Source organism: Anopheles coluzzii, chromosome 3, assembly GCF_943734685.1.
Source record: "Anopheles coluzzii chromosome 3, AcolN3, whole genome shotgun sequence".
Taxonomy (NCBI): domain Eukaryota; kingdom Metazoa; phylum Arthropoda; class Insecta; order Diptera; family Culicidae; genus Anopheles; species Anopheles coluzzii.
This window is the reverse complement of record NC_064671.1, coordinates 14,450,932-14,464,488: the sequence shown is the minus strand read 5'-3', so window position 1 is coordinate 14,464,488 and position 13,557 is coordinate 14,450,932. Positions and strand designations below refer to the sequence as shown.

At 43.1% G+C, this 13,557-nt stretch overlaps 1 protein-coding gene across 2 annotated transcripts in view; it reads right to left on the bottom strand.

Annotated features, from left to right (window-relative positions):
• Window positions 1-13,557, bottom strand: part of LOC120955693 (phospholipid phosphatase 2-like) — a 49,838-nt gene that overhangs the window by 31,675 nt on the left and 4,606 nt on the right. The window contains exon 1 of one of the 2 annotated variants that reach the window (XM_040376778.2): window positions 3,884-6,070. The exons of the other annotated variant lie outside the window; for it this stretch is intronic. Within the exon in view, the coding sequence (XP_040232712.2) occupies window positions 3,884-3,974 (91 nt within the window). The 5' untranslated portion in view covers window positions 3,975-6,070. Of the gene's footprint in view, window positions 1-3,883; window positions 6,071-13,557 lie in introns of those variants that run through there. 2 annotated transcript variants of the gene reach the window in all.

Sequence of the window (13,557 nt, the reverse complement as noted above, 5' to 3'; positions counted from 1 at the left end):
GATTAACAGTCGGTGGGCGTATCGCTCAACCGTTTGCAAGTGTTGTTACGTCTTCAGCGAGAAAAGGAGCGACACGGAAGGATTAGCATAGATAGCGATCGACAACATGCAGTCACATGCTGTTTCTAACACTTCTGAAGCGAGCAACGATGATTTGCTAACACGTCTTGACCATCCCAATTTTTATCTTATTTTTTCGTGCTGTGGTCTGACCAGTAACTGCACCGAGTGCAAGCGCGGGGAGAAGAGCGTGGGTAAGATTGATATTAGCCGAAAAGATCGGCCACAGAGTCGGAAGAGGAGACCGTTGAATTTACCAGCCCCATGAAATCATCTGCTTTGAGAAGAGGTAAAAAACCGTTCGGGAAGAGACAGCCCAAAGTCGATCGTTCGCGATCGCCCCATTTTCCCATGGCAAAAGCGGGAAAAAGAAAACTTCAACTTCCACCGGACGCAGCATACCGTAAGGTAGCTGTTCTGTGTGAAAAGACGCATTTTACACAAAACAAAAACAACACCCCAGGCAGAATAAAATATGATCGCCTCTGTCGATCGGTGAGTTTGAGACCACACCAAACACACCAACTCGACACGGGGAGACGACCGTTGATTTACACCACACTCATATACACGTGTGAGGGCTGGTAGTATGTAACATTATACATATATATTTCAAGCTCATAAAGTCATAAAAGTTGCAAAACGGAATCTGACCGCGGGATGTTTGAAATAAAATAAAAATAGTCAAATCTAAACACATACAGGACAGGCAGGACAGGCAGTCTCAAAATACCAGAGGCAGTTAAAATGTGAAGTAAAATATGTACCCTACTGCGCCACACACACACACACACACATACAAATACCTTAAAAATCCCGCCCAACCTCCGAAAAGGGAAAACCGATCTTCTTTTCGCGGCGATGCCGCGATAGTTCAGTTCTATGAAACAGAAAGAATATAAACCCTTCGGATCATGATGGAACAACGGGTGTGCGTGTGTGTCATAAACAAAACACAACTGCCTGCGATTCAATAATAAAAAATGAAACAAAAACCGCTCCGCTGACGGCTGTTGGATGCAGGAAGGAAGGAATGGCTAGCATAGAATAACAACAAAAAACTCCAAAACATGACTTTTTCCCAATCGGGTTCGATTTTTGTTCACCCTCCCTATGTGCAGCGTCGATCGACTATCCCACCGAAAAAGGGTGTCTACAACTACTAAATCATTTAGCAATAAAATAAAGAAGCACACACACGGGCCAAAAAACACGTATCCCTTCTTCCAGGTGATTTTTATGCACGCGGTGTCCATACAAAGCGGTGCCTAACACCGAAAGCCTTGGGGATATAAAATGTCATAAAAAAACAGCCAAACAATAGCAACCTCCCGAGGGCCCTGAGGCTTCCGAGGATCGCGAAGATGTGCCTAAATGCGACTGATTGCCCGACATCTTTAACGGGAGAGAGAGAAAGCACGAATTAGCAAGGACAGAGGGACACAACGATACAATAAAACGGCGCAATACGTCAAACGGAGCGACACGTTCGCCGTTTTCCAAAAAAAGCCGTTTTTTGGCTTCCGGCACACCACACACCGAACCAGAATTTTGGCAAAATATTTTACCCCCCAAAAAAAGCGGTACCTTGTAGGGACGAGCGATGATGCTGCTCGCGCGCTCCTGCGGAGGAATTTTACGATGTACCACAATGGTACCAGCAAAGCGACGTGAAAACTTCGCTTGTTCGATCGGTATCGTAAAAATTGTACAGATTGGTTTCACGATACACACTGGGTATACGAACGAGAGAGAGAGAGAAAAAAACTCGACCACAGCACGAATGTACTGCGCAGGCAAGATCGTTTAACGACGATTCAAATGTCATAAAAATTAGCAACTACATGACCAAACTGCCAAAGCAACAGCGAGAGTGGCCGATTTTTTGGTGGTTGTGTCCAATGGTCTTAATTCTTGACGCCGACAACAACAACAACAATAACACGGATCAGATCCAATGCTGAGGGAAATAATAAAGAGTTGCTGTAGATTTGCAATGCGGTTTTTGCTAGCAGCACACCCTGGAAACACTGGAACATCGAAAACACAACGAGCGGCGGGTATCATCATCCATCAAAAAACAAGGAATGACTCCGCTGTTGCTGCTGCTGCTGACGGTCAAAAGCAGGGCAGTATCAGATAATGGTAATGGTGGAGAAGAAGACCTCGCGAGAATGTCCACGGACGACAAAACGTTCCATGATGATAAGCAGTGCGCGTACCAGGAGACACACACACACGGCCCCCGGCCAGTAGAAAGAAGATCCCTGCAGTAAGTAAGCGAACGAACGGCGACAACAACACTGTGCGTCAACGTAATAGGCATTATGTGTGCGCGTGCGTGCGATAGTAGTTGTCTTGGGTCGGGGGTTGTTGTGTTCTTGTTGTTTGGAAGCACGCAAAAAAAAAGTACAACGCCCAACTATTACGAAACCGGTGTCCAGTGTCCCTGGTGGATATGGCTGGATGCGATACTAAAAGCTTGACGATTTTTGTCTCCAAAAAAGTTGCTTTCCCCTGCTTAAAACAATGTCTCCATCGTCACGTTTCACATATCAATCGAAAGCTTCGAGTCGTCGCGATTTGAAGTAACCACAACAAATTGTCCATACCATCCATTCGGGCCACTTTTGGAAGTGTACTGGCTCCATCATATCGGATCGGAAGGCGAGATGGATGTAATCGCTTTACAAATGAGTCTGCTGACAGCAAGCTGTCAGCTGGCACCGATTGACGCTGTTTTGGGATGTTACAATTTATTGATCTCCTCTTGGGTCCATGAACCGCAAGACGTTGTTGGAGTTGGAAATAATCGCTCCGGGAATTCGGGAACCGAAAACACTGGGCAGAGGGACGATCCAAAAACAGCCCCTTCGATGATCCCGAGCATGTGATTCACGTTGTCACGTATGATGGTCTTTATTTTTGGAAAAGCCAGAGTCAGAAGACGTCCGAGAAAAAAAAAGTGTCATTGATAAGATTATTCATTTACACGCGCACATGTATGCGTTCCTTTCTGAGACTCTTGAACGTTCGGAGCGATCCGGGCGGTCCGAGCTTAAGAGAATAGTTACTACGGCGTGAAGGTTTGTCAGCACAAGAAATCATGTCTGGAGAAGATGGTTCTAATGCAAATGTACTTGATAAAACTACCAAAAAAAGTCCAGGGAAATATATTTTGGTACTAAAATTAATGTCCTTGAATTCTTACTTTCCTGTTACAAACATAGAAAAACCATCAAGAATGTTCTAAAAAACGAATTCCAATTCAATTTTGATCCCACAAATTGGCCACTATCTGCACTATACGCACCAGCAACATTGCTTTCCTGTTTGGTCACTAACCATGACAACTTTATCATTTTAATGGACGTCTTTTTTCCACTGCTTGCACTGAACCTTGGTATATGCGGAATATATTTAAAACGCACGGTTACCACTTCACCGGAACAGATGAGATTAGATCTGGACTTGATGTACACGACCGGTCTGGCGGAAGCGAACGAATTTTCACGCGTTTTTTCTTCACGCCCCATTCAATGAGCTTAACATCGGATCGGAAGGTCCACTCGAAACCTTTTCGACAGCTAGCAATCGGAAGTTAATGCCGTCAACATTTCCGACCAATGTCTGGTAAAGGTATGTGATTCCTTATCAGATCGAGTAATCGATGACAGACCTCACCGTAATAGACCCCGGCAGAACCGGGAATCGGGAGAGTAAACAGAACCAGAGCGACCCGCTGATGTAGATAGCCCCGTTCGGGAATGAAAAAATAGGTGTATTGCAGAGAGTGATCCAAATAAAGATGAAACCAATTTACCTAGCACCAGTATCAATCCGTCAACAGCTACGGGCACCGTGATCCTGGATTTGGTTTTGCCGCATATCTTCTGCGACTCGACGTCCGCCATCTTCGGCGTTCCAGGGGCACAACACTTGATCCAAACGATTGTGTTGAGGGGTGTTGTGTCTTTTGGCAGTAAGCGCGCTTGTTCTACTTGCTTTAATTCAAGAACTGATCACTGTTTTGCTGAAGATCCGTTTAACAGACCATTTCTTCTGAATAGCTGTGGATGACGTCACGGGAGTTGGACAGTTTCGACAGAGATGTGACTTCAGCATCTGTGCGCTCTTTTCCAATTTGCTCACGCTGTAGTCTACTACGCAGATCGCACTTTCAAACCTCGTAGGACACACTGCACACAAATCTTCCTTATCACGGGACCACAGCGGGAACACGAAAAGGGTACGACGCACTAAGCCACAAACACCTCTCCTAAATGTGGGACATCAGTGCACCGCTCGGTGGCAACAATCTGCACAATCAAACAACACTTCCCTTTTGGCAGCGGCTGGAGACACTTTTTTTTCTCTAAATTGCAAACTAACATAAACACCACGCACAGCACACTTTAATGCGGGCGATCTCTTTCCCTCTCTAGATCCCCACACTACTGTGTTGGACTCAAATTGACAGTTGACAACTTTCCAACGCGTTTGGACGAGCAGGCCGCGGCGGCGGCTGTGAAACGTTGCACCGCAGGGGCCACTGTTGTGATTGTGCCAATAAACTGATCATACCACAAGGGGCGGGTGGTGGAGGTTGCTATGTTTTGATTGCTCACCGGGACATCACTGAAGGGGGATGATACTTGGCTAGCGAACGGAGCAGACAATAATCACACTCACTCGCGGTTCCACTTGCACAGAGACTGGAATCGCAACTCGCAACCACTACTAAGGCCACTCGTCTGCTGTCACAATTGTCAAAAGTGATTCTACAATTCCACACCAACCGGAACAAGCAATTGGTCCGCGCGGTCCGGGTTCGGCTAAGTATATTAGCTGCAGCAGCAGCAGCAATTGCAAGATTAACGGAAATTAGGTATTAAATACAATCCCCAGCGCTACTTTCGCGACCGTGCGAGGGAACACTGGCAGCATTCAAATCAATTTAAATCGTTACAGCAAGATTTCGTTTGTTTCTCACTGCGTGCTGTAATTGTGAAGCGCTGGACAGAGCTCAGTTGGCGGCTTTCGGGGAGCGTTTTTTCCCCTCGGAACTCGGAACACTCGGCACAAACCACTCCAATTGCCGATTAGGACACAGCGGCGACGACTGCGGCGGAGCGAATGGTATTAATTAATTAACAAAATGTTTCCCGGGGTCCAATTTAAGGCGCCGAAATAACTTATCTCGACCGCGGCAGTGCGCTCGGGCATCGGCAAACCGTTGCCTTGACTGTAGCTGGTGATCTGGTTTGTTTTTACGCGATCGTGCACCACACGATCGGTACACTCCACCGATTAGTCCGTGGCTTCACTTAGTCGCTTCACTTCTTGCTGCCATCCACCACACAGACAGCTGGAAACTATCGGCACAACATTCGGGGTACGGGGGTTGGTTTTGGTTCTTTTTTCCCCCCGGTTAATTCCTTTCCGGTTTCGGTTCGAGATTGCGCAGTTTCTACACACTCCTAGGACATACGTGTATGATGACCATAAAATGAGTTGAAATTAAGTTAATCACTGCTCCGTAATCTAGTGCTGCTCTACTCGTGCCTTCCGCTGCTCCCCGAACGGCGTAGGCCTCACGATTGCGCACCGCTCTTGGCAGCTTCGAAATTTGAACTAAAATCACACAAACACACACGCGCTCGCGCTCTCTCGCTCGTTGATAGATTGTGAACGCAATCAAAATAAAAACACACCGTTGCTCACCGATCCCGATTACCGCAACACGAAGGCCTAAACCGGCGATGGGTCGCGGATCGATCTATCTTTCCAATCACTCCACTAACTGGTAGGCATTAGTGCCATAGTCCGGATGGTGCTAGAGCGGATCGATCGAACCAAATACACAACAAAATACACCGCAGGTCCTCACGCGGCGGCCCCCAGAAGGATCGCCGTTGTCTCTGGCCCGGCTGTTTTTGTAAACGATGTACGAGCGCATGCACACGCGTGTTCACCGCTAGACTTCACGCACGAGAATGAACGAGCGAATGAATCGGCGGCAGCTTGCGTTGCATTTTCTAGCCTGCGCTGATGGGTGGCAAAGGCCAGGGCTGTCAAACGTTCGAAATGGTTCGCAGCAACAGTTTGTCACTTAACGATGGATCGGATAACGACTAATCGATTTTTTTTTTCAAACATAAAGCGCATGTTTGGTATATAAATTACAAATTCGTTTAAAAGCCTTCAATAATTAATATGCGTAAGAAAATTGAGTTATTGAAACTGAGAAGCAATTATTTGTAACTCTTGTTGACAGCATTTTTTTATTTAGAGGGAACGGCTTCTGCCGTATTGCTGAGAGTAAATATTCATTATATTGCACATATTTCTTGCACAGTACCATAAAATACTTTCAAAAATATGTATCGATTTCAATTTTGGGAAAAGATTGATTGTTTTCATTTTCAAACTGACTCTATTTGTCGAACTTTAACCGTGATGGCCAAAACAGTGGCGCAACTTCCACGACGAAAACGAACATCGTGTGGCAGTTTGTGGATGTGAGATAAGTTAGTTCCGGCATCTACAACATCTTGACACTATTAAACAAGAATCAGTGCATCAATAGAAAGCCCGGATTCTAATGGCCGACGACCCTCAGCGACATGAAACTCCAAAGAAGGCTGAAGACCGAGGGAAAAGTGGCTACATCAGTGCAGTCAAAAAGCCAAACAGTGAAAAAATAAAAAGGAAACATAAACATACATGTGAGGAAGCGGGTATTGCATCCACTGGTATTGGAGCTACACGCCTCAAACTCAAAGCGATTATTTTAAGAGATAGAGCGGTTGAATCTCGATGTGACGTTAGCGAACCGGTTCAACATTCCTCAGCTACGTCCCATCGAAAATTTCTGCACCAACCATGATGTAAAAGATATACTCAAACAATTTTGTCGCGAAAACTGAGGTAAAATTGATAAAAATCGAAGATAGAACATAACAAAAAACATGCCTACACGAATGTCTACATCCAACGTAGCGAAAATTCCGGAAAAATAACGGAAGGCAGCTCGCAAGGTCGTAGATTCATTTTTTGGCAGGTAAGCTTAAATCATTACCTTTCAAGGAAAGTTTATGAAAAACAATTATCTGTCTTAGCTATGGTCATATAAAAGTTTTTTTTTAATTCAAACGCTAATAATAATAATTACAAAAATATCTAAAAAGAATCGAGCGGTGTGAGGTTTGACATGCCTGCACTTTCTGTTTGTAATCAGTTGTTTTTATTTATCGCTGAGTTCCTGCACCTTGTGAGTACCATTCATAAAATAAGCACACAATTGTACAATGCACAAGATCCATAGGATTGAATGCAGTTTTTTTTTTTAATTTTAGAACCTAATAAACTTATGCTTTCAATGCTAGAGGAATTGTTTTTGAACGATATAGCTATGTATTCACAGTTTAATATTTAATATCTTTATCTGTGGGTAGTTTCCAGCCCATAATAATTCCACTTAACAATTTATTCATTTTGTTGTGTCATCTGTGCCAAACAAGACATCGTTCAAATTTATAATCTACTCCGAACCTTCGCACTGCGTGCGCATGATAGAAACTATGATCCTCCTACACTGAATGTGTCAAGTCACTTGTACCATCATATAAATTAGTTCGTCTAATCTAGGTGTGTAACGGTTGAAATGTTTACCATGGTCAAATATTGTCCCTTGTCTGCAGCGTGATCGTCCGGATTCCGGTGTCATATGCCAGATAAAAAAAAAAATGCCCTTCCGTATCCACACTATCACTGACATCTCAGGTACGAAGAGAGCCACTCTCTTGTGTGGCTCGACCGTGTCACCAACGTCCTATTCCGCTTCTTCTTGCCAAAACAAACCGTTTGATGTTGGCGCATTGCCTACCGTTGAGGGTTAGGGCACGCAAGGTGTGTGTGCGAGCTTCCTTTCGCATGGGGTTTAACTACCTGAACGCATCTCACCTTTGACCCACGATTATCGCAAGGCGTAAAGCTGCTGGGAATAGATACACATACACAAAAGTAAGAATAAAAAAAAGGATCTTCACAAATCGGGATCATTTATACTCGCCCTATTATTGCGCGTAACGTTTCACTGACTTTCCCATGAGGAGGTCGTCATATCGACGAGACTGTACCTTGGTGGATGATGTACGCACACATCATTCTTTTCAAAATATGAAAAGTAAATGATTAAATCACAAAGAATGTCATTACATTCTGGAGGATGAAAGGAGGAGGTCTTGAGACTCATCATCTTTCCCCACCGGCTTCCACAATCACCTTTAGGAAGGCGTGGAACGCCTTAAGACCGGCCAAAAATCATCAAAACCTTCGGGAACCGGTAGAAAAGGAACAGAAAAGGTCGAACAACACACCACCATCTCGCCTCGTTGAAGGTTGATTTACGGACCTCAACAACCCGGACCGGGATAATAACAACTTTGAACCGAATCGGGCAAGCCGACATATGATCGAACGCGATGGATCGAACGAATGGATTTGGTATCGGGTGAATTGAAATGGACAGTTTAATACACGCTATAAAAACAAGAAAGCATACAAATCTTCCCATCCCCTCGGCAGACATTTACACGGGGTTTGGTACGGCTGTTCGCTCGAATGTTTTTGAATAATAAGATCCATTCGTATTACAATCACCATCTGATGCAAGAACAACACAGCGCCACATTTTTACAGATGCATGCATTGCAGATGCACTTACACCAACAGGGAGAGGAGGCACGTGGATATCGTAATGAAAATAAAATAAGATTGGCCCATGCTGAGCTGTAGCTATGTAGCAGCACGAACGATCATCATTGTAGACATGATCTACAATCGACTCGTTTTGCACATTTCCAGCGCCTATATCGCCCTCACCATATGTGCCAATTTTCCAATCGCTTCCAGCTGTGTGAATAATCGCGTGATGGGCGGAAAATGTCCTCCCGATTCACACACGAGCCCTCTAGTAGCCCATTAACTGTTACGACTGACCATTTCCGGATCGATCGCCGCACAACCCGTTGACACTTGAATGCAACTGCAAACGTACACCGTACTTGCCATAAGGTGACGATACGCCCATAACACCCATTTCGGACACGGGTGGAAAAGTGTACGTTCGCTACCGGTTTAATAGAAACTGACAAGACCGACCAGACCATCTATTACTGCGTCCTCAACACCTTCGATTAAGCCGGACCCTGCTGGCTGGCTGATGATCGCCAATTCAAACTCGTAAACTCGTGGCACTCCCTCGTCAAGCGAAGGGAAAAACACATCGACCGAAAGGATGCAGCACGCGGCTGGCGTCGTAAAACGGTGTCGCAATTAGTCTTGTAAGCGTAAGGACAGTACCGGGTGAAGGTGGTGCCGTAATGTGATACGCCCACGGGATGCGGGCAGGCAAATGCGGGAGGAACGGTAGTAAAAAATGCACCTCGAAGAGTGTAATAAATTCGTACCAGTATTCTATTATTCCAAACATTAAAATTTAATTAAATCAAGCTGTAACAGACCAATATAATGGAATGATTTAATATTTGCCATAAAGTATATAAGCAAACAAAACAATCATAAATTATGAATAATAGATCAGATAAATTACTTACTAAAGATGCCACAAGAAACTCATCAAACGAATGTAAACCCAACAAGATCGTTAAACACAAAAAATGAAGAAAATCAATTCATTCTAATTAAACCTAGAATAGTTATTACAATATAGGACATAAGTAGATAAATGAATAAGTTCATAACTGTGGACTTCATCATCTCTATAATAAAATTCTAGCAAAGGCTGATCAGCGTTACTTTCCAACGATTGAGTTTACATCCATAGAATGGTAACCACATCGGTTATGGAAAATGCAACGGCGCTTAGTTTTGAGTGTTTTGAGAGTTGATGGAGACGAATGATACAAGTTACTGTCAGAATTCAATAGTTCAACGCTATTTAGTTGGAATACTTTTTAGTTAAACGCTCAATACGAACAGTTACTACAAGCAATAATCTTATTTTAGGGGTAGATTTGAATGGGACCAGGATCAGTTCCAAGACCAATATGGGTTGAGTGTTCTGGTATGGATTCAGAATCAATTCCAAGGCCGGTGCAGCTTTGGGTTCAGTACCAGGACCAGTATAGAGTGAAGATCAATTCCAGGCGCGGTATATCAGATCGGGATCAATTCCATGACCGGTATGGTGTCAGCATCAATTCCAGGGCCAGAGTAGGTTTTAGAATCGACATGGATTTGGAATCTGTCCCAGGATCGCTATCTGTTCTGATTCAGTTTCTCCTAATGTGTCCCACGGAGTTAAAAATCGCATGGAATTTAAAAATCCGTTGTCTTTAAAAATCGCATATAACCTAAGCTTATTAAATACCTCAGAAATTATCTTGCATTGCCCTGTAACCGGGCCAAATTAACTAGTGAGAATAAATTGATTTCAGTTAAAAAAGAAAAAAAATAAAATAATACAAAAACCATTCATAGGAGAGTTAAGATGATAAAGAAACATGATCAAAACTTAAAAGAATAGTTTAATGTTTTTACATTGTGCGTTTGATACAGCGTTCCTCGTAGCCAAGCATTCCCGAAAAAACTCAAATAAAGTGCAAAGGAAAACGATCACCAAGACGGTCTAATTTAATAATTCATTATTCAATTTATACCTTCATTCGAAGGTACTTTTAGTGAGTTAATTTTCACGTTGGTTATGTACTTTATTAATTCTACAACCGTAAAAACCCCCTGTTTTTTTTAAATTAAGTTTAAAAAATGGAAATGAAATACAACAGAACTCGCCGAGCAAAACAAGAACTGGAAAACAAGTAACATTTCCCTTGTAACAGCAAACCGTCCCGTGTTTGTGTTGCACATTAACAGACAGTTGTTTTCGGTCATGTTTTTTGTTTTATTTTCTATTTCTTCCTCTTCCTTGTTTTCTTCCTAAAAAAAAGAAGGTACAAACAAAACATACCGACAGGCATCATAAAATTCACTCCATGTTCAGCGAATTTGTCTTGTAACTCATCAACGGGAGCAATAAATTGAAGGCGAAATGAAATAATCAAAACCATCATCTCGACTGAGACCCCATCGTGCCCATCGAAGAACGCTATTCGGGGCGGACACGGTTAGACCCCGAACCCGAAAAGCCTAAAAACTAATGACCCTTCAGATGGGTACACACAAACACAAGGAAATGTGGTAAGAACAACTAAAAATGACGTCGTCTTCATGAGGCCAATACCGCGCGCCACAATGTGTCCACACGGTTTGGTTGATGCTTATCGCATTGCATGGATGAAATGGTTCACTCGTTGTTTTTTTTTTCCTGACAAGCTTCTTTTTTGTCGCCTGGCGACAACAGTACGCCAAACAAATTGGCTACCGCCCCATTTTGGCCCAACGCTCGAAGTCCACTGGCGTAGATCCACCGTACCGGGGACGACCGCGCTCTCTTTCTCTCGGTGTCAGAAGATCTCGGTTACGATCTCGAGATCGTCTGGGGTTGAGTTCTTTGGGGATCGAGAGAGCGGAAAGCATGACCCCCGAGGTCGGATGGTGTTTGTGGCTGCCAACGGTCCAATTAAAGCCCCACGCCATAATGGAATAATAAGGGTCTAGCCAGTCGAGTGGCTTGACTTCTAACCTCGGACTTCCATTCCATGCCAGCCACAGCCAATGTCCTGCCTGCCTTGCAGCGAGTCTCAAGCAGGAGATGGAGGAGGAGTAGGAAATGCGTAAGCCTGGTAAGCGGATCGTGACCATGTCATTTTTCATGTGATTAAAATAAACTCATCCCTAGCATGACCTTCCCTTTTCCTTTGAGGGGGGCAGGGACGTAGCCCTCGGTGGTAAGGAAATTAAGAAAAGGGAAGAAAATAAATAGACAATGACTTGCTGCTGACAGCTGGAGTGTGTGTGTGTGTGTGGATGAAAACACGGTACATGTTATGAGGCATGAGTGGCGTCGAAGATCATGTCGATCACTATTTGTACATGAGTTACACGTACAAGAAGTGTTAGCATCAAGATAACTCCATAACAAGCCGGCAACCTGAGAAGAGGGGGAGCATGAAAGCTCGAGAGCTATTAATAAATTCCACATGGAAGTTTAAATGCCCAATATAGCACGTGTCCTTTTAAGTGAAGCCGTAGAAATCGAACTATTGATTTATAATTGTACATTTATTGAATAGACAAATAACCTCAGTATTAGTTCAATAAAATAGAACATCAATAACATTTTTCCATCTTAAAGAAGGCTAATCAAGATAATTGAATAGAAATGTATAAGAATAACTAAGTATGTAAGTATAAGTTAATAAATATCAAACAAATAATGAATAAATGAAACATAAAAGAAGTAACAACAAACTAGCTAAACAAATAAAAGAACTAAATTCTAATAAAAAAGAAGAACAAAAAGAAACTAAAGAGTCAGGCATTTAATAAAGAACTAAATAATATGAAACAAATAAATGAATAAATATCAAATTACTATGCAAAAATATAAAAGAAAGATTAATAAACCAACTTCCATAGGAACGCATAAAAGGAAATAATTATGAATAAAGGATAACACATTGAAGCAACAGTTAAAATTGCGACAATTGCCCTTCTTGATCGACTCAATAACGCCCCTCATCGATCAGAAGCAGAACCCATGGAAGTGAATTGAAATTTGTTTAATTTGCTTCTGAAAAACAAACAGGGCAACCATAATGGAAACTCCGCGCGCGGTTAAGTACCCCCGCCCATAATGAATCATGCTCCCCGCACACTACCCCACACTCGGAAGCGATTTGTTAACCGTTGGTTGGCTCTTGCTAGCAAAAAAGCAAACCGTGTGCGCGGTTCAATTTCATTTAGCCACCAGTTGTTCTGCTTTTACTGCGTAAGTAGTTCGTTGCGTAACGCACGAGGCAGACGAGGTTATTGATTACGCGCCAGGCAGGGCAGGCAGGCAGGCAACAAAAACAGTGGCGCACAAGAACGGAACCTCATATTGTCAATCAATACGTGTGGGGAGGGTTATGTTGCTGTACGAGTCGATGAGGTTGTGTGGTGGTGGTGCGTCTTCGCTCGACGTGTTGCAAGAAAACTCGGTGAAGCTCGAATTTAGCTCGCAACCGCAGCAACCGCGACTTTACAAGGACACTAAAACCAAAACGAAAGCTTACGGCTAGAGTTACGCAGGCTGTACTAGAGTTGTTACAATCTATCAAACGCCTAGCATTCTATCAGGTGCAGTAATGATGAAGATTAATGCAAAATGTATGTATAAATAATTGTTCAAAAATACTAACATCAATTGTATCAGGAGAGTCGACAAATTGAATGACTGAAGACGTCTTGAGAACATCTTTCAGTAAATTTGCAATATAAAAATACATCTGATTGTAAGACTATCAAAAGATAAGATAAAAGAAAATATAATTGAACTTATTTGCTTACTTACTACACTTGAAAATTGGT